The sequence below is a fragment of the Eucyclogobius newberryi genome, unplaced genomic scaffold (genome assembly GCF_026437365.1).
Source record: "Eucyclogobius newberryi isolate DKJ021-1_F unplaced genomic scaffold, fEucNew1.0.hap1 SCAF_19, whole genome shotgun sequence".
In the NCBI taxonomy this organism is placed as follows: Eukaryota; Metazoa; Chordata; class Actinopteri; order Gobiiformes; family Gobiidae; genus Eucyclogobius; species Eucyclogobius newberryi.
The window spans coordinates 24,012,180-24,034,498 of record NW_027315823.1 but is presented as its reverse complement, the minus strand read 5'-3'; the positions used below and the strand labels follow the sequence as shown (position 1 = coordinate 24,034,498).

At 41.6% G+C, this 22,319-nt stretch overlaps 2 protein-coding genes across 3 annotated transcripts; both read right to left on the bottom strand.

Moving 5' to 3' along the window:
• Positions 1-1,790: 1,790 nt before the first annotated feature.
• LOC140365706 (transmembrane protein 88-like) lies at positions 1,791-7,813 on the bottom strand. The gene is made up of 3 exons (XM_072452270.1): positions 7,624-7,813; positions 6,663-6,954; positions 1,791-2,224 (listed from the first exon to the last, which is right to left on the bottom strand). The coding sequence occupies exons 2-3, from the start codon at positions 6,951-6,953 to the stop codon at positions 1,997-1,999; spliced, it is 519 nt and encodes a 172-aa protein (XP_072308371.1). The 5' UTR covers position 6,954; positions 7,624-7,813; the 3' UTR covers positions 1,791-1,996.
• Positions 7,814-12,286: 4,473 nt separating this feature from the next.
• Positions 12,287-21,346, bottom strand: nbl1 (NBL1, DAN family BMP antagonist). Of its 2 annotated transcripts, XM_072452268.1 has the most exons (5): positions 21,163-21,346; positions 19,136-19,207; positions 17,744-17,936; positions 14,535-14,646; positions 12,287-12,816 (listed from the first exon to the last, which is right to left on the bottom strand). In XM_072452268.1, the coding sequence occupies exons 1-5, from the start codon at positions 21,329-21,331 to the stop codon at positions 12,547-12,549; spliced, it is 816 nt and encodes a 271-aa protein (XP_072308369.1). In that variant the 5' UTR covers positions 21,332-21,346; the 3' UTR covers positions 12,287-12,546. The 2 variants fall into 2 exon arrangements, with proteins under 2 accessions (XP_072308369.1, XP_072308370.1); XM_072452269.1 differs by lacking the exon at positions 19,136-19,207.
• Between the last annotated feature and the right edge of the window lie 973 nt (positions 21,347-22,319).

Below are 22,319 nucleotides of genomic sequence, written 5' to 3'. Positions count from 1 at the left end.
TTCCATGTTCAGCCTCTATTTATTAGCCTCCATCTGGCGCTATTATCACTCTTCTGTCAAAAACATGGAGTTCCTCTTACGTGCAGGGACAGATGTATTCAATTTTGTTCAAGCATCAATTACGAATGTATTTTTAAATGGGAACAATTCTGTCAACAGCAGCAGTCTGTGTGGAACAAAAATCTTCACACGCACATTAAGAGTATTTGATTGTGTTGTGTTTTATTGTTCTGTTGACAAGAGGACGAGACAACCCCTGTGTTCCACTTTGCCCCCTGCATTTCGCTTTGTTGTATGATTCACAAGCGGCCAACTGTCCATTCTTGTAAACAGCTCACAAACAGGGGTCTTCGGATTTGAGGATGACTCGTCTTCATCATGACAACATAAATGAGACACGGCACGAACAACAGATTCTGTGGAAAATCATTGAAAATGCAGCGTTGTGCAGTGAAGTAAGAACTTTTGAAGAGAAAAATAAAATAGCAAGGTAACAACCAATCTAAAAATAAAAAAATACATTCAAATAAAACAAACAAAAGGAAAGAAATCTTCAAAGCACAGAACACTGTTAGTGTCTGATATTATGGAGGTGCTTTTAGAGGATGAACAAATTGTCTGACTTCTCAAATTACAATTTAATGCTGTTGTTGTAATCCAATCTTCATCTGAAATTAACCACCAGATCCTTTTTCAGACTCTCCAGAGGAAGAAGCTGCTATAATGATGCGATGAGATTGAAGATAAAATCACACTGAATTACAGAAAGTCCTATCCAGCTGACTCAAATCACTGTGATTATACTAATACTTTAAGAGTCGAATATCAAACAAACCTTAAGAATAGTTATACCCGACTGTACTTCTTCAATGCTACCATCTTGTTTGACTCTAAACTGTTAGAGAACTAATGTGACTGTGGCAGGAAATATTGTCTTGTTTGAAGATTAGTTTAGAATAAAATGATGATACTGTATGTTGTTTTGAATATTGGGATTATAAAGAAATACTTGTTGATAAGGCTCCATATGTAATTCTATAGTGTTTCCATTGCGTGATTAGATGTTTTATGATTGGCAATTTCCCCTGTGGTTTCATAAATTGTCATTTTGTAATACAGTATTACACGGTTGCGTAGACACAAATAGGCCTCTGGTGAATGACGTATTTTATTAACAGTATGAGAAGTCGTAAATGCAGCAAGACATATTGTACTTTGAATATTTGAGAAATTAATTATCTCCACATGAATCACGGAATATTAACCTACCCATATACAGTTAATGGATAGTTTGGGATTTTCATTGTATGTGTATATAACAAATATCTAGAGAAATACTTCAGATACAAGAGGCTACTTTTACCAATACAAAACCAAACACAACACATCCCTCAGCAAGGAATAGACCAAATAACAAGTTTAACAACTTTCTGTTAAATGGGGCATTTTGAGGATTTTTTCCAATTTTGTTGTTAATCGCTATAGCAACGGTCATAATTTTTCACCAATTTGAAACCCATAGATTGGTGGTTTTCACATTCTAGAGGAGCGAGAGCCAGTTTTACCTGCTGATAATAACACATTGTTGTAAGTGATATCTGAAAGCAAAATCCACAAGTGTTGTTGAACCTTATCATTGCTCTTTGGAACTAAATGTCTTTGAACTTTGAACTATATAACATCAAACATTTGCACTTAACAAGAGTAATTTTACCTGCCCTCCATCATCTAATTATATATATATAGCTATGACAATGGCTCGACTATATTTTTGTCATGCCTTGACATAATACGATGGTCAGTTTGTGGCCTTTTCAGAAGATACTTTTGTGATGTGTCTAGTCGTTTAAACAGATGTTGGTGCTGTCTTGGGCCAGTATGACCCAAAAAAAACAGACCAAAGACCGAATGAACCAAGACTAACACACTGAATACTGATCGGCTGTCATGTCCCATTGAGTCTTTTGTGTGTCTTGTAGATGAGCAGATATATCCTTTAAACCCAGGCGTGGACACTGGTGGCCCAGTCCAGCAGCCGGCCTCTGTACCAGGCTCTGGAGATGGGCTGGATGCAAAACAGGAGACGAAACTTTCTGAGGAGCCCACAGAACACTGCTGCTGCCACGACGACCAGCGGTGACATCATCACAAAGCCCAGGATGATCAGAGCCGAGCAGCTGTTGTCGTCCAGGTACTGGCATATGGCAGCGCGAGCGTCAAGGACCTACAAGGACCAGAGAACAAAGCTTTTAAAAATGTTCTTTAGCGAGTCGTGAATGTTTATCACAGGTCTACAAGGTATTCCACATTTCTGCTGTAGATGATTCTGCGGAATCAGAAAAAAAACTTGCTTTAGCGTTTCAGACACTTTAGCCCCAGTGCCTGAAAGAAAGGTTGGTGACGTGTTTTGCCCCCCAAAAAAATGGCAGAATGCAGGGTCCAGCACCAAATCAATTAGGATTTAAGGTGCGCCCACACATTTACCACAGTAAAATTGGGACAAAACCAGAACTAAACCCAAAACTAAACCTGGAATACATCACAACTTAACAAATCAAGCCAAATCAGGACTAAAATGGTCTCAATTTAGAACCAAAAAAACAATAGTATTTTTAATTATTGTGAATGCATTCTTTAGATCACCATATACAGTCATTTATTTTAAGGCAATTATTCAGCATGAAAATGTGTGTTGAGGGCTAATGTTTAACTAAGTAGTAGTAGTGCACTCCGTCCAAATAAAACCATGAGGCAATAATGATATATAAGAAATATGGTGTCATTCACTTGTTCATGACAGTCTCAAATAAAATGATGTTTTAAAATCATGCCTAATAATAAAAATATTGTTTAATGTCTAGTGACCAGCTCTAGTTTGCGTATGGGAGGGCTGAAGTATGACGAGTGTGCTGTGGTGTGTGACAGGGTTTTTTCCCCAGGTTCCTTTAAGATAAGCAGAAGGCTAGAGCTGTGGTTTGCACGCCGAGTTGTCAATCAACCAAGACAAGTGAGCAAAAAGGAGGGTATACTTGAGTGGTGAGAAAAGACAGAAATGCCACATACAGCGGCAAAAAACATCTCGAGGGCAATCAGCCTCAGATGAGCACTGTCACAGCTGCTTAAGTACACAACAAATGCTCCAACACCAGCAGGTAAACAGCAAATACATAATACTTTCATGCTTTCTCAACTAATAAGACTCATGCCCACCTGAGATGTGTCTCCGTCTGATGCCAAGTTTACTGTTCACCATCACAATCACAATTATATTTGCATGGTATATTTCTTATATGGGCATCCATAACTAAAGGTGTGGGGTCAAATGATAGATTCTTATAATGTTAAAAGTTAATAACTCTCCATCTGCTCTCATCCACTCACCGCTCTCACCGCTCTCACCGCTCTCACCGCTCTCACCGCTCTCACCGCTCTCATCCACTCACCGCTCTCACCGCTCTCACCGCTCTCATCCACTCACTGCTCTCACCGCTCTCACCGCTCTCACCGCTCTCACCGCTCTCACCGCTCTCACCGCTCTCACCGCTCTCACCGCTCTCACCGCTCTCACCGCTCTCATCCACTCACCGCTCTCACCGCTCTCACCGCTCTCACCGCTCTCACCGCTCTCACCGCTCTCACCGCTCTCACCGCTCTCACCGCTCTCACCGCTCTCACCGCTCTCACCGCTCTCATCCACTCACCGCTCTCATCCACTCACCGCTCTCACCGCTCTCACCGCTCTCACCGCTCTCATCCACTCACCGCTCTCACCGCTCTCACCGCTCTCATCCACTCACCGCTCTCACCGCTCTCATCCACTCACCGCTCTCACCGCTCTCACCGCTCTCACCGCTCTCACCGCTCTCACCCTGTCACCACATTCACGCTGACATTTTGTTAATTGTTCTGCTTTGACATTTTCCGACATTTCCCGGGCCTCATCACTACAGTTGCATGTAAAAATCAAATGTGTTTTGTGTATTTCAGCTTTTCCTTGTTCTTACCTGTTTATAAACATAAACTGGTTATGTCAAAAGTATTTGTTTCATCAATAATCATTATGATTCCAGTCATAATATAATGGTGAGGACTTAAAATAATAATTGTGAGAATTTGAGAAGTATACATTTATGGCTGTTTATATCACATTAGCTGGTCACATAATTGAGGAATTGTAATATATTAGACAATGTGAATAAAAGTAAATTAACGATTTCACTCTTGTTTCCTCATGGTGTCAATAATCGTGAATAAATCGCAAGGTTTTGTCACAGAATCAAACAAATCAATTCTGATATCTTGTCATCTCTATTAAAAAAAACACTTTAAATTTGTGCCATTTTACACCAGAAATTGTCAAACGTATTCCTCCAAAATCTAAACTCAAAATCACATGCTTTTACTGAGGATTGGCTGTAGACATGTTGATTAAAAAGCTCTAAACTGATCATTGACAATTATAAAACGATTGGAGCTTGAGTTGATGACCTATGCTTACAAACCTTAACATTTTGGACGGATTGACGTACCAATTTTAGCAAAGGTTTCAGTGATTCAATAAGTGAGATGTAATTGTCAATACTGGGCTTGTATGGACTTGAGGATTATCACTGTAGACGTCACAAGCTCAACATCTTCAAAGGGCAGAACAGTTGACTCCAAAAACAAAAACACGCCCATCAAATCATCAGCACTGACCTGGGACTTTGTTGCTAAAATCATAAACAAAGAGATTCTACCCAGCAATACTTTACATTTATTTAATCAAAAAGTGATATTAGCATTATAGAAGACAAATACTGTATATACATTTAAGGATCCAGAATAGGGCAGTAACAATTAATCAGAATAATCATGAATAGTCGACTACTAAAATTAAAAACTTGACTATTTTGATCCTCTTTAATCATTATCTGGACTAAAAACAACACATGACATACGAATATGAAAACATGTTTTATCATGAAGATAGTATGGTTATTGAATCAAAATCAGTGCATATTTCATTATCTTTTTAAATTAAAAATAGTCAGCTACTCAAATAAATATTAGATGGAGCCCTGGTCACTAGGGACATGCCCTGCAACCAATTAATCGACTAAAAAAGCGGGAGTGGCATAAGCGCTCAAGTATCTTCACCAATTATGCTGAAAGTATATGTACAAAGGCAGAATAAACACATAATTCACTCCCAAATCTTCCGTCTTCTCTTTTTTTGCTGTTGTTCCATATAAATCCCTATAATCTAAATAAACAAATGAGTTGACTAATACAAATCTTGGTCAACTAAAGCACTATCGACTGATTAACTGAAGACCTACAGCCTGACTAGTCACTATACGTTTTATATTTCTCATTGTTAAATAGTGCAATGTTTACATATAGCTCCTCTCCAATAGTACAAGGTATACATAAATATTTGGAGCTACAGCATATATCCTTCCACAAAACACTGCTTAAATCCTATCATTGCCATAGGGTCAATATTTACCATATGGAAAAAGGTGCTGCCACTAATAAACTTAACCATGGTGAAATATAGCCCTGCGACGAGTTGGCCACTGTCCAGGATGTACCCCGCCTAAGGCCCGAAGTCACTGGGATAGGCTCCAGTCACCCGTGACCCCGAAAGGGAACAAGCGGTAGAAAATGGATGGATGGATGGATGGTGAAATATCTTAGGATACAGCTATTGGCATGAGTATAATTGCCTTTCTCTCCCAAAGCCTTATGAGAGATAATGTCATGTGTTTCCAGTGACACACGCATTCATGCCCGAGCTCCTATGGGAGAGTCAGACGGCTAAACCAAAGACTAGAGTACAAATGTTGACTCTACCATGTAATCTAATATTTTGTTTGTATTTTAAGATGATTGTGAACATAAAACATGTATTTATAAATGTTTTTACAGGCAGCATTTCCTTTTGTGAGTGCTGATGGCTAAATTGCTGTTTCTGACATTTTCTTTGGAATTTTAAAGAATGGACAAGTCCGGGTCAAAATGTTTTCCACGAAATGGTTTCAGAAATTGCTGGTATGTGAGTTATGGAACAGTGGAAATTATAGTCTGAATGAAAAGGCCTGGGCAGAAGTGTAATTGAGGCGTTAGGAGCAGTTTGATTGGCTTTTCAGCGTCTGTTTAGTGAACAACAACAATTAGGAAACGCAAGTATTTTTTTCCTTTATATTTTTCAATGACAGTCCATCTTGATACAAGCCTTTCCATTTATCCAGGCTGGGGACTGACAATCACAATACTGGCAGTGGCCCCTTGTGGTGGGTTTTACAAACTCATGTCGGTCTTGTGGTGGAGAGGAAGCAAGTATGCGCCTTGAATCACGAGCCTTGTGGTTTGCCTGCAAATACTTGGAATAAAACCAATGAAAATGCATTTGTGGATGCAAATTTGTTTGTACTGCCTAAACTACATATCCATTGTGCTCTACAGTGATTATTTGAGTTAAGTCTAATTTTTAGTTTGGTCATGTTTATGTTTTTTCCCTCGCTATTCACTACAACTAATGCAGAATTACAGTTGACATTGCATCCTGTCAACCAGGGATGTTCAATTAAGATAAAATAAGATGGATAAATATTGTGCAATAGACCTTATACACAGGTTAAAAAATGATTTGTAAGGCAATTAAAGGGGCTACTCACTCTTGAATGGCAGAGGAAGCCGGCGTAAAGCAGCAGGATGGCGGGCAGGAGCACCACAGCAAACACCAGAGCCAGAAGCAGGGCACAGACGACCACAATGCACAGGTTCCACATCACCAGCAGAACACTCCAGGCCAGACACCCGCACCTACCCCTGCGGCTGCCCCACGCACTCCCCCCACTGTGGGCCACAGGCGGAGGCAGCATCTTCACCCCCTCCCCGATCCAGATCTCCTCCTCTTTCTCCTCCTCCCCAGAGCCATCGTCCAGGTCTACGTCCACGCCACACATCCTGAGGGAAAGTGATGGAAACACAATTTTATCATACAGATTCTGATGTTACATTTCGAGTAGAAGGTCCCTCAACATATATTCACAACAAATGAAAACATCCTATTTTCCACGATAGACAGGTGCGGCTGAAGATGGGAAAATAAATTCATGCCTCATGAAACTAACTGATAAACCTTTACAACACCACCTGTGTGCCATTTATCTGAAAGATGCGGATTTTTCTCACAAATGAACGCATATTCTCAAATCCTGACTTGGTTTTTATTACTATTTCTCTATTACCCAGAGCAGAGTTAATCATACCCTGAGGTTCCATTGAAATTAACTGCTGTTTGATTGTTTGCACCACTCGCTCTTTGAATAAGGACTGTAAATCATGTCTTCTTAAAAGCAGCCAATAATTCATTATCACATGGAAATGTAGGACCTATAGCGCATTAAAAGTCTTTCCATCACACGCGCGATCGATCACATCGATTAAGGCTTTGTCACTGAAGTGAGGACAAGTTTAACTGGAACATTTTTACCCAAAGCAAAACCGGAGATATACCGCACAAGATTATGTTTGTTAAAAGTACCCTTGATTTGCCTTTAAAAACAAAAACAAAAGAGTGTGACAGAATCTTATTTATCAAATAGACGCGTGAGTGAGGTTATTTTGGCTTACCTTTCGTAAATGGCTGGTCACGTGGAAGACCTCGAAGGCGCTAGTTGATCCAATTTAAAAGATAGAACTTTAAACCAAATCAAATGGTTCTCCAAACACCTTCAGAGAAAGCGCCCGTGAGCGGAACTCTGCGCTGCTCCACTGGTGCTGATGCAAGGAACCGCTCTGTGCGCCTCCGGGAGCGCGCCTCGTGCACTCAGCTGCGGACGCGCACATTAAACTGCGCGTAACCGGGAACCGGCCAAACCAAAAATAATAAAATAATAAGATATAGGCTTTACCACATTGTTCTTTTTATCCAAGCATACAAGGGGTTTAAGATGTCCTGTTGGTTACTGACTTTAAAGTTTGAAAAATGTATAAGCTTGAAATGCAAACGACACACTATAAAAGTTAAACATGTATGATGATGAAGGTTTGTGTAAAATAATAAAAAGTGATGTCATCATACCTTCCGTGGACTCCCCAGAACAGATGTGCACCTGCGAGATAAGGAATGATCGATTTGTTTTGGAGTACGGAGAGTCACTCAAACTTCAAACTGTTCAGATTTAATTACAGTCCACGACTAGAAGCCGATGGGAGGAGAAGATATAGGACCAGGCAGGCAAGGAGGGAGAATGAGATCCCCACTTGTATGTTATGATGAGTTTATTGTACTGCTCTAGATAGACTGGAATATTTGCGACATCTAGTGGCGAATGGGTGCATTTCTTGGTTCCCATGGCTCCAACAGTTGCCCCTGGTCGTTAATATTGACTGGGCTTTATTTTTTCTGCTAGATGTCTATATTAGATCCCGCTGCAGACCAGAAACCCCACATCATTTGCTTGGGCAATTAAACTGTGTCTCTTATCTGCAGCAGCCTCCAACATGAGGTCCCAGATGCCCAGCCCAGATGATTGATTCAACAAACTGCCTGCTGCACATCACCATGGAAATGCCCAATAAACCCCAAGGCAGTGATCAGTACGTTTATCTTCCTACATATAGGTTTGTATTGAAGCAGTACATCCTGGATAATCAATTCTATAAACAAAGTAATTTTATTGATGGCAACACCTGTGGCTGGACTCACCCACTCACCTCATCATTGCATTAATGTATTATATCAATTGTGTAGGCCTATTATCTATAATCTAACTGTCATGCCTATACTATACACTACACTACACTACTACACTACACTACACTACACTATACACTACACTGCACTACACTACACTACACTACACTACACTACACTATACACTGCACTGCACTACACTACACTACACTACACTACACTGCACTGCACTACACTACACTACACTACACTACACTACACTACTCTACACTACACTACACTACACCACACTACACTGCACTGCACTACACTACACTACACTACACTATACACTACACTGCACTGCACTACACTACACTACATTACACTACACTACACTACACTGCACTGCACTGCACTACACTACACTACACTATACACTGCACTACACTACACTACACTACACTACACTATACACTACACTGCACTACACTACACTACACTACACTACACTACACTATACACTACACTGCACTACACTACACTACACTACACTACACTATACACTACACTACACTGCACTACACTACACTACACTACACTACTCTACACTACACTACACTACACTACACTACACTATACACTACACTGCACTACACTACACTACACTACACTATACACTACACTGCACTACACTACACTACACTACACTACACTACACTACACTACACTGCACTACACTGCACTGCACTACACTACACTACACTATACACTACACTGCACTACACTACACTACACTACACTACACTATACACTACACTGCACTACACTACACTGCACTGCACTACACTACACTACACTACACTACACTATACACTACACTGCACTACACTGCACTGCACTGCACTGCACTGCACTACACTACACTACACTATACACTACACTGCACTACACTACACTACACTACACTACACTATACACTACACTGCACTACACTACACTACACTACACTACACTACACTACTCTACACTACACTGCACTACACTACACTACACTATACACTACACTACACTACACTATACACTACACTGCACTGCACTACACTACACTACACTACACTACTCTACACTACACTACACTATACACTACACTACACTACACTGCACTACACTACACTACACTGCACTGCACTGCACTACACTACACTACACTACACTACACCACACTATACACTGCACTGCACTACACTACACTACACTACACTACACTACACTACACTACACTATACACTACACTACACTATACACTACACTGCACTGCACTACACTGCACTACACTACACTACACTATACACTACACTACACTACACTACACTACACACTACACAACACTACACTACACTACACTACACTATACACTACACTACACTACACTATACACTACACTGCACTGCACTACACTACACTACACTACACTACACTACACTACACTACACTATACACTACACTGCACTACACTACACTACACTACACTACACTACACTACACTACACTATACACTACACTACACTACACTACACTATACACTACACTGCACTGCACTGCACTACACTACACTACACTACACTACACTACACTACACTACTCTACACTACACTACACTACACTACACTATACACTACACTACACTACACTACACTACACTATACACTACACTACACTACACTATACACTACACTATACACTACACTATACACTACACTACACTACACTATACACTACACTACACTACACTACACTATATACTACACTACACTATACACTACACTACACTACTCTACACTACACTACACTACACTACACTATACACTACACTACACTACACTACACTACACTATACACTACACTACACTACACTACACTATACACTACACTACACTACACTATACACTACACTATACAATACACTACACTACACTACACTACACTACACTACACTACACACTACACTACACTACACTACACTATACACTACACTACACTACACTACACTATACACTACACTACACTACACTACACTACACTACACTACACTACACTATACACTACACTACACTACACTATACACTACACTACACTACACTACACTATACACTACACTACACTACACTACACTACACTACACTATACACTACACTACACTACACTACACTACACTATACACTACACTACACTACACTACACTATACACTACACTACACTACACTACACTACACTATACACTACACTACACTACACTACACTACACTATACACTACACTACACTACACTACACTATACACTACACTACACTACACTATACACTACACTACACTACACTACACTACACTACACTATACACTACACTACACTACACTACACTACTTGCACAATGCAGTTTTCCTTTAAGGTGCACTGCACTACTGCCACCTACTTGTCTCCATGGAGATATTATTGCTCTGCCTATATAGAATTTTCCACAATATTGTATTAAACATACCCATGCTGCATTTATTCAATTACAGCTGTTTCTTTTGCACCCAAAGACCTTTTTTTAAAAATGCATTTTTACTGTAAGCAGGGCTGCCTCTTCACAGATCTGACCTGTTGTTGTTGTTGTTGTTTTATGGCGGTTGGCATCCAAGTGTTGCATTACCGCCAGACTAGTTGTTGTTGTTGTTTTATGGCGGTTGGCATCCGAGTGTTGCATTACCGCCAGACTTTATTCCTCAGACGTTTCGTAGTCCTCAGACTCTGTCTGAGGACTACGAAACGTCACTTGGCCAGGTGGCATCACCTGCTTGTCTCTTTGAAGATAGTTTAAAGTAATATTATGGAACAGTCAAGGCAAAGCTACAGCTCCAAGCAGATAGCGGAACAAGTCTGAGGAATAAAGTCTGGCGGTAATGCAACACTTGGATGACAACCGCCATAAGACAACAACAACAACAACAACAACAACAACAACAACAGATAGTGGAACATCCACCAAGAAGTGTTCATTTTCTAAGTGTATTTAAAGGAGACATATAGCGCTTTTCCAAGTGCTTGATAATGAACAATAACATAACATAACTATAACTATATAACATAAAAACATCACAATTCTACATTTTGTTCATTGGAAACGGTAATATTGATCTAAAACTGCTTAATAATAGAAACAGGCCCATTTACCTCAAAATGTGAAATTTCACAGCAGCAGATTGTTATTTGTTTTTATTGTCTAAAAGCATCTGCCACTTTTTTAGAAATATACATGTATCACTTGTACTGAGATGTGGGCTGGGATAGGGGGTAGGTGAAATGACTAATGATGAGCAAACACCGCTGTAACAATGTTGTCAGTTCATTCAATTTGATTTTGCATAATATCTCCCCTGCTATTTTCTACAATGAGTCTAAAACATACCCAGTCAAACTACAGTCTGTAAAGCCCAGAGCAGGACCTGGAGAAGGGCCCCCAGGTGCTGCACTGCGGTCGCACAGCAGCTCCTGACGGGTTGGGCCCAGCGCCGCTCAGAAGGGTGGGTCAAAGACGCAAGTCCACCTTTCAATACGATAAAGAACACTGCAGCATCAGACGTATAACAAGAATATAATTTATTGCATTTTGGATGAGACTACAGATTACAGTCGTGTCTTGATGCGAAAATAAACAGTTGACTGCAACGATCAGTGGTTTGTACAACATAACTTTATACACGGGTGCATTGTGGGAGCTTGAATGTGTGCATTTCAGCTGCTTAGAGATGGAGTCTACAGTACAGCTTGACACAGACGACGCTCAATGAAGTGAAATAGGTAGCAACATATCTTATAGTGTGAGTGTCATCCCTCTACCCTCCGTCTGACGTGTGAGGCAGCGTGTGTGCGTCCGTTTGTATGTGGACGTGTGTGTCTGAGTCAGGGAGGGAGTGTGAGTGGAGCCTTATGAGAGAATCAGGCAAGGACGGAGAGTCCAGGCCGTTGTCCGGTGAATAGAGCTGCATCAGCGCCCCCTCCTGGCCGCTCTCTTTGCTGCAGGACTGGCAGCTGCAGTGGAAGATCCTCTCCACTAGTTTGTCCACGTGAGGAGTCTCTTCATTGTCGGGGCAGTCCAGAGTCACCTGAGAACACACATACAAGCTCTATAACCAAGAATTGGCTGAGAGAATATCTTTATCTTTGTTCTGAATAACATTTATTTCATTTATCGTCACCGTTTACAGGCCTATATCTAGGAGAGTTTTGTAGCAGATATCGGTCTTGATAAGTTGAATTCATCTTCTATGTTGACATTGGGTGATATATCCTTAACTTCTCTTTGTGGTCATTTTAGTTTTGTAGTGTTATACCTTTCTTTGTCCATAGCCATTATTTAAAACCTGCCATCAAGACTTGTTTATGAGCCCTGTTAGTGAGTATCAGGATAGAGACTCAAGGGATATATGCTTATATAGGGACCATATATGCTTAAACAGTCTAAATAACACAAATGTCCCATTCAGACATAAGAAAACTACTCAAACAGTATAACAAGAGCAACTTCCTGCCGCATCTTAAAACAAAAGGCTGGCTCCTTATTTGAGCACCCATATACATTTCTATTTTACCAATAAGAAGGAAAGAAGCCGAACACCATGTCTAATTTAATAAATAATGCCAATAAAAACATGCACAAATGGAAAATACAGGCCTCACTGCTGCACAAACCACTCCGAACGTATTGCTACACTCCCTTTCTCTTGGCGTTGTCCAGTGAAAAGGATAGCTCAGCAACTTTATTAAACCATCGTCTGGAGCCAAACCAGCATGAAGCCATATTATCTTTCAAGCCGCACTAGCTTTGTGACGTTTTGTAAAGTCTTCCAATAACAGTTGCACCACAGACAAAAACAATCTCCCTCTGCTTTTCTTAAAGGCTGCGCAAAGAGTGAAAAGCAATTACTGTTGCTACAAAACATTACAGACGGACAACCTAACTTAATACCAGCAGTTGTTAAGAAATTAGTGATCAGTTAATCGGTTAATTAATAATTGACCAGCGGAAAGGCTATTTGCACAGTTGATATGGTCATTAAAATGGATTTAGCATAGTAGCTATATTTAAAATGTACTTTTGATTGATTCTTGAATGTTTGCGTAATCCTGTATTGCCCTGAAACTGAGGCTCAAGCGCTCAGAAATTGGCTGTTTTCACCCACCCCCTATCCCTGCTCACTTCTCTATACATACTTGCAATTAGTCCAAATATTTGGAATCCACGTTATACACGGAGGGTTCAAAATTGCCACATAGTTATTTTTTCGACAATAAAAACATACAAATTAAAATGTCACTATGAAGAGGCGGGGCTTATCAGTTCTGCAGTTTTGGACAGGAGGAAAGTGGATCTGTTTCTATATATTGTGGTTTGCAATTAACAAAATGTAAACTATCGCACATAATTTAATAGTAAATACATTTTTTTTAAAAAGCATAATATGTCATAATATGTCTTATGTCTCATTTAACAAATTATTGTATACAGCAATGATCCAACCAGTGCCCTACATAATCGTACTTTAATCTCGAGAGAAACATGAGGTAACTCCACCTGTGGTCTGACTTGGCGCAGCTCCAAACTACATACCCCTCACCATGAAGCCTTTGTTACCGGCTGGAGTTTTTTCACTGCAACTCTGAACTCTGGGACACACCGATCTGCTCTCTGTGCTTTATAACTCGAATAGCCAGCGCTCGGTGCATGTTCAACATCTGTCAGACATTTTGTGGTTTAGTGTGAGGTTAACAAGTGGGTTTTTTGGTGTGGTGTAGACAGTCTCTCTCCCTCTCTCTCTCTCACCACTTCCCACTGCGTCTGGGCGGGCATGCAGGAGTCGCAGTGGACCAGGGACTCTGTGGACTGTGGGAACGTGTTGGGGACGCTGTAGCTGAAGCACTGGCCCAGGCACGCTCTGCAGGGAGAGGGAGAGGAGCGGAGGGAGAAAAGGAGGCAGAGGGATTCAGAGAGACGGAGGGAGAGCGAAAGATACAGCAATTGAGTAAGAGGGAGAAAGCGAGAGAGGAGAGGGAGAAAGGGGAAAAGAGAGGGAGTCATACGATTAGTTCCTTGTGTCCAGGCAGGGAAACACTTGATTCAATTGTGAAGCGGCAATAAGTACAAGCTGTTGGGAAAAAGATGCTGCTAATACACAGATTGCAGAGATGGGGACATAAAATGGTAAATGAATGATAGTGTAACCTTTATATTACTTGTATTCTTGTTTAGTTAAGAATTTATTTCGACAATTATGTTTTTTGCTGCGTTGATGCATTGTTTTACATGATTTCTGCCACTTAAATTAAGTTAAATGTTTCTCTGGTCATGGGGCTTCTTAATTTTGAATAAACAGGTCGAGGTTGGAGGGCTCTGTTTACTACATTACCAGATGAAACAGATAAACAGAAAGGAAAAAAAAAGTTGAGTAAATGTCGAATTATTATTGAAGAAGACAAACGCCTTCAACAAAACTTCAACAAAAGCACTTTTTCTATCCTGCATTGGACCTGGTCTTAGCTTTACAACAATTCAGGGGTTAATGCTCTTACCATGGAATCTCAACAGAAGATACAGAGTTCCTAAAGCAAAACGTTGTAACCAGTGTCCTGGAGCCACACAAACTATCAAAGGTTCTTTCCCCCAAACAAAATAAAAAATAACATATGCCTCCAGTTTCACTTGTCACAAAAATGTTAACAGTTTACAGAAGTACTGAAGTTTACGGAACGAAGAAAACATCATGTCCTACGGGGTTGTGTTCAGGTGCATCACAACATTTCTAAATTCCTGTAAAGAGCTGGAGACAGGATTATGGAGTCACTGTCAAGTTGCAGATTTGTTGACCTGGTTCATGGTTCATATCTCTGTAATTACAGGCACTATTCACATGAACCAAAGAAGATGTTTCACAATAGCTTTAGAAAGTGGGGCCGTTATTCAACTCCAAAGGCCTTGATGTCACCTGAAAGGACTTGAATATGGCCCCTGTGATGGTATAATTAAATCTTAGAAAGGGAACACAACCTTGGAGGTCAGGGCCCATATTTTTTGACTGTGACTCTCCTAAAGAAATATTCAAACAGAATATCAACAAATGATGAACTTGGTTTAAATGGCTTCATAAGTTCTCAACCAGGTCAAAACATAACGTCATCAATGTACACTGTCCCTGTTACATGGTACACTGTCCCTGTTACATGGTACACTGTCCCTGTTACATGGTACACTGTCCCTGTTACATGGTACACTGTCCCTGTTACATGGTACACTGTCCCTGTTACACTGTCCCTGTTACATGGTACACTGTCCCTGTTACATGGTACACTGTCCCTGTTACATGGTACACTGTCCCTGTTACATGGTACACTGTCCCTGTTACACTGTCCCTGTTACATGGTACACTGTCCCTGTTACACTGTCCCTGTTACATGGTACACTGTCCCTGTTACACTGTCCCTGTTACATGGTACACTGTCCCTGTTACACTGTCCCTGTTACATGGTACACTGTCCCTGTTACACTGTCCCTGTTACATGGTACACTGTCCCTGTTGTTACATGGTACACTGTCCCTGTTACATGGGACACTGTCCCTGTTACATGGTACACTGTCCCTGTTACATGGTACACTGTCCCTGTTACATGGTACACTGTCCCTGTTGTTACATGGTGCACTGTCCCTGTTACATGTACACTGTCCCTGTTACACTGTCCCTGTTACATGGTACACTGTCCCTGTTGTTACATGGTACACTGTCCCTGTTACATGATACACTGTCCCTGTTACACTGTCCCTGTTACATGGTACACTGTCCCTGTTGTTACATGGTACACTGTCCCTGTTACACTGTCCCTGTTACATGTCTGTTACATGGTACACTGTCCCTGTTACACTGTCCCTGTTACATGGTACACTGTCCCTGTTACATGCCTGTTACATGGTACACTGTCCCTGTTGTTACATGGTACAGTGTCCCTGTTACATGGTACACTGTCCCTGTTGTTACATGGTACACTGTCCCTGTTACACTGTCCCTGTTACATGGTACACTGTCCCTGTTGTTACATGGTACACTGTCCCTGTTACACTGTCCCTGTTACATGGTACACTGCCCCTGTTACATGCCTGTTACATGGTACACTGTCCCTGTTGTTACATGGTACACTGTCCCTGTTACATGGTACACTGTCCCTGTTACATGGTACACTGTCCCTGTTGTTACATGGTACACTGTCCCTGTTACACTGTCCCTGTTACATGCCTGTTACATGGTACACTGTCCCTGTTACACTGTCCCTGTTACATGGTACACTGTCCCTGTTACATGGTACACTGTCCCTGTTGTTACATGGTACACTTTCCCTGTTACATGGTACACTGTCCCTGTTACATGGTACACTGTCCCTGTTGTTACATGGTACACTGTCCCTGTTACACTGTCCCTGTTACACTGTCCCTGTTACATGGTACACTGTCCCTGTTACATGCCTGTTACATGGTACACTGTCCCTGTTACATGGTACACTGTCCCTGTTGTTACATGGTACACTGTCCCTGTTGTTACATGGTACACTGTCCCTGTTACATGGTACACTGTCCCTGTTACATGGTACACTGTCCCTGTTGTTACATGGTACACTGTCCCTGTTACATGGTACACTGTCCCTGTTACATGGTACACTGTCCCTGTTACATGGTACACTGTCCCTGTTACATGGTACACTGTCCCTGTTACATAAACAAATAAATAGATTACACACACATTACTAACCCTACCTCATTCGATCCTGCACACTTGCTTGAGAATCTCTCTTTATTCCTTTATTTACCTGTTTTTTCCCCCAGGCAGGCTCTCAGAGTGTGTGATGTGATAAATATCCGGGCACAGAAATTGTCTAGTTCTCTTTCCACTGAACCAGACAACGCACATCCCTCTTGTCTCCTGAACGTAAACAGACTCTCCCATACCTTTCTCATTGTCAGACAGAGACAGAGGGGGCATTGAGGCTGACCTGTTTTGGATGGAGCGCGGCTGGCAGCCTGTGTGCCCCACGATCTGGGTGATGTCCTTGGCCTCGCACCAGGCGCTCTTGTCAGGGAACAGGGCCAGACGGTTGATGTGTGCAGGAGGCGGCGCGGCGCAGGACAGAGCAAGCAGGACAAACAGTGCACCGCAAATCTGAATGCTCTGCCACATGACTGCTCCTACAGGCACAAAATCAATGTTAGTCACTCAACAGATGGGATTCACAAGTGTGGTGCAATACCATTAAAGCCTTATTGTCAGGTTAGAGCAAGTCCTGCATGAGCAAGACTACCGTATTCTAGATTTTAGTTACTGAGAAGCTGCTCCTCATGTTGAGTCATGAACCGAAGACACAAAACCCATGGGACACACATGAGAGATATTTCAGGAGCTGCAGAATCACATTTAAAATGTCCTCTTGCTTTATACTCAGGTTGGGACGGCACAATTCCCACAGGATGAGACGAGATTGGAACAAGATAAGACAAGATTTGTAATTCATAATAAAAATTCTGATTTATCAAGATTTTATATATTTTAACTTTTCAAGAGCTGTAAAGATAATTAGATTTTTTTTGTGTGCATCTTGTGGCATGAGATCTTGTTGTACATTTTTTTAATTATATCAATAAATCTTTTTGTCTACGTCTGTCTGTGGCACAAAAATGTGTTATCTAAATTTATTCATATGATCTTTATCTATTCCACAAAGGTAATTTTAAACTGACATCTCTATTGGTCAGTATCTGACTAAGATGGCAAACTCACATATGGAAGAGTGAACCACCTAAAAATCTTTTTTATAATCTTTAAAAATACCTTTTCTGCTCACGTCATTTACAGCCAACAAAACGGGTTTTCTTCATCTGATTATAAATGTGGCAGAGCTCACATATCTTTTAACACTTACAAATGTCCAGACAAATACAAATACTATTTTCAAATCTTAAATGCACTTTTAATCCCTGTATTAAATAATATATTTTATGTTTTGAAAAACTTAATGATGCTTAAATCATGACTGAACTGCATGTGACCATCATTCTCCTCAACTTTTAATAGTCAGACCTAAAATCCATAGCCTGTTAATCCCTCTAAATTAATGTAAAGTCACTTTTGTGATTTGAAGTATGTCAGTATGTATACTTGCTGAGTTTAGGCCACCACAGTAGAATAACTGATTTTTTAAAATCTTAGCTAAATTCCCAAAGCCTTAACAAGTGTCAACTTCCTCGAGGATAAAACTAGTTTGCGCCAATAAAAGTTCATTAGCAGCTTTGATGAAAACCAGCTGCATCAGCGCTCCAAAGAACCAGCGCTGAAGCGGCGCCAATATGCGTCAAAACGACTGCGTACGAAGCGGTCCGAGCGCACTCACCTCCGCAATGTCCCGCTGAGCGAAGCCGGTCCGAGACAAACGCCTCTTCTCTAGTCACTACTCGCTTGTAGCCTGAGAAACACGTGAAAAGCGTTCAACCCGGGTAATATCCCGGTGTGTCATAGTTACACCAATGAGAGACGAGAAGAAGTGCGTCCGCGAGGATGAGAGAACCCGAACTTCCTCCCTTGTCTCCAGTCACAGTCCATCAGCTCACAGCCCTCCCCCTTCTCCCCTTCTCCCTTCCTCCCCTTCCTCCCCTTTCTCCCCCTTCTCCCTTCCTACTCTTCCTCCCCCTTCTCCCTTCCTACTCTTCCTCCCCTTTCTCCCCCTTCTCCCTTCCTCCCCCTTCTCCCTTCCTCCTCTTCCTCCCCCTCTCCCTTTCTCCTCTTCCTCCCCCTTCTCCCTTCCTCCTCTTCCTCCCCCTTCTCCCTTCCTCCTCTTCCTCCCCTTCTCCCTTCCTCCTCTTCCTCCCCCCTCTCCCTTCCTCCTCTTCCTCCCCCTTCTCCCTTCCTCCTCTTCCTCCCCTTCTCCCTTCCTCCTCTTCCTCCCCCTTCTCTCTTCCTCCTCTTCCTCCCCTTCTCCCTTCCTCCTCTTCCTCCCCTTTCTCCCCCTTCTCCTCTTCCTCCCCCCTCTCCCTTCCTCCTCTTCCTCCCCCTTCTCCCTTCCTCCTCTTCCTCCCCCCTCTCCCTTCCTCCTCTTCCTCCCCCTTCTCCCTTCCTCCTCTTCCTCCCCTTTCTCCCCCTTCTCCTCTTCCTCCCCCCTCTCCCTTCCTCCTCTTCCTCCCCCTTCTCCCTTCCTCCTCTTCCTCCCCCCTCTCCCTTCCTCCTCTTCCTCCCCCTTCTCCCTTTCTCCCCCTTTTACTCAGCGTTAAACCCTCATGCGAGTCCGAAAACACTTTCCAAGCTGTTGTCTTTAGTTGTAAAACTATTGTGCAGCTTGGTTGAGGCGCGGCTGCAGCTCCTGCTGCGTCGGTTCTGACTGAAGTGTAAAAGCTGCAGATGGAGCGGAGCTGTTCCTCTCAAGCACTTGAGATTTACAGGACAAACGTGAACATTTAACAGGACACGTCGGGTGCGTGTAGGGCAATTTTGCACTACATCTGGGAATATTTTAACAATTTTGGATTTACAAAATGGAAGAAATTAATACCAGAATAAAAAGACTTGTACTTGAAAACAGATGTGTTGGAACCTCAAGTATTTACTTCTATAAGTTTCTTTCAAGAAACTCTATGGGAAGTACAGCATAACTAGTGTTAAATGCAGCGAAACAAGGTTAGATCCATTGTCATTTCTGATTCAAATCTATTACCAATGTCCTGCTCGTTTGGTGCTGGTTCTGGCTGTTTTGGACTCAGTTCATTGTGAAAACCAACCCAGCAACGAGGCGCCATGACCTTGTGTGGCCCGCAAGCTCCAAGCCAGAAAACATGAATAAAACGTTTGAAGTGGATTGAAAACAATATAGTAACAAATAGTTTGAAATTACAATTTAAAAGTCTTGAATGAATATAATTTGGGTCATATTGATTCATCACAGGACAAGAGCTTTAACAAGACAGTTCACACAGAAGAATCACGTGCTCCAAACAGCACACGGTCTGGTTTTATTGGATCCACTTTTACTCTGACTACAGCCCTCACTATTAGCCCAGTAATTATGGTTCATTATGAAGAGTCGTCCTCAGACAGGCTTGAACAGGTGTTGCCTTGGCAGCACCAAACCCCTCTTGTTCACAGGTGTTCAGTCTGGCCCGTCTCCAAGCGTCCCCATCCGTCTCACACTTCACTTACAAATATTTTAATGGACAGGGACGAGAGACACGGCTTAATTTTCTGACAGGGTCTTTTGGCACGCTTATGCATCGCAGGGCCAAAGAAACCAGGTATTTTGACATAAAGGTATGGAGTCTGATTGTATTGTTTGCAAGAATGTATAGCTTACATTGCTGTGAAGACTGTGACGGAAAGGAAAATATGAGTGAGCGGTGTGTAATGTTGAGACGTGCAAAGTGCAGGACTCACCTGTTAGTAATAAGACCGAGCTCCAGTCCAGAAATGGTATTCTTCTACATTCCTCGGATTCTGTTTCACCAGGGGGCTGGATACGCACTCGCACAAACAATCCCTCTTCTCTCCTGCAGCCTCCAGAACACACTATATTCACGCACTGTACGCGATCAATCACTCCCATAACAGACCTGAGCAGTGGACACTCGGCCAATGAACACAAGAGTCCAGAGCCAGCTTTTCTGATACGCAGACCTCGAGACGAGCTCTGTGCCCCAAACACACATGCAGCAAGAACAGGGCTTGTGCTGCTCTATAGGCTTCGGAGGGACATAATCAAAATCAAAACTGTAAAATCCCACACGGCAGGACGTCTTTTGGACAGTCAGTGTTTTCTCATGTGGTGCTGTAAACTGTGGAACTCGATGTCTTCAGAGCTAAAGAGTATTTCTGAGTTCATGGTCTGGCTGAAAACTGCACCCACTAATGTTTGAGAGTGAATGAGTGAGTTTTGAACGTCTACGATTGCACTGATGTATAGAGTTAGATCATGTTTTAATATGTGTTAATTAATCATCACTTGCTATAAGCAGTCGCAAACTTCACTCTGTACCTACAATATGTCCCTGCCAAAGAAACACATTTATTTATCCCACCAACATTGTTTATCTGTCATTAATTGAAAAATAAGTCAGTATAGTCATTATTGTTACAGGGAAAAGAACTGCACTAGAGAGGGACTGTAGGGTTAAATATCTATGACTTAAAAGTTGTTTTTTACTTAAGTAATTTTGTTTTCATTGTGATTTATTTCATGTGGCTCATGTTGCAATGTTTCATGAGTTTATTGGGTTTACCACAGCAGTATTTTTTTTTTAAGTAACTATTGATTTACACTACTTTAAAGTTTAGTTTTCTAATGTCATCACACAACAGAGGATCTATCAGGCAATTCCTGTATTATATTATATTCCATCACCGCAAACTACCAAACGATTTAATAAACTTTAATAATCTAAATGCAAAAAATTCCAATGTACATTATATAAAGTACTTAATATCAAGTTCCATTTACCCGATCCATTTCAATACGTACAGTATTTAGTCTTGATCCCTGTATTAAGTTACAAGAAGGTGAAGAAAACCCAATTCTTGAGCTCAAAGTGGAGTGT

What these genes read in the sequence shown, in the direction of transcription:
- nbl1 (XM_072452268.1), bottom strand. Translation starts at nt 21,331, where the DNA reads ATGGGAGTGATTGATCGCGTACAGTGCGTGAATATAGTGTGTTCTGGA. An exon ending in CTCGGTCTTATTACTAACAG is followed by an intron (nt 19,208 to 21,162) that starts GTGAGTCCTGCA and finishes CGTGTTTCTCAG; the next exon opens with GCTACAAGCGAGTAGTGACT. An exon ending in CCGCGCTCCATCCAAAACAG is followed by an intron (nt 14,647 to 17,743) that starts GTCAGCCTCAAT and finishes CTCTCCCTGCAG; the next exon opens with AGCGTGCCTGGGCCAGTGCT.
- LOC140365706 (XM_072452270.1), bottom strand. Translation starts at nt 6,953, where the DNA reads ATGTGTGGCGTGGACGTAGACCTGGACGATGGCTCTGGGGAGGAGGAG. An exon ending in GCTTCCTCTGCCATTCAAGA is followed by an intron (nt 2,225 to 6,662) that starts GTGAGTAGCCCC and finishes TGGTCCTTGTAG; the next exon opens with GTCCTTGACGCTCGCGCTGC.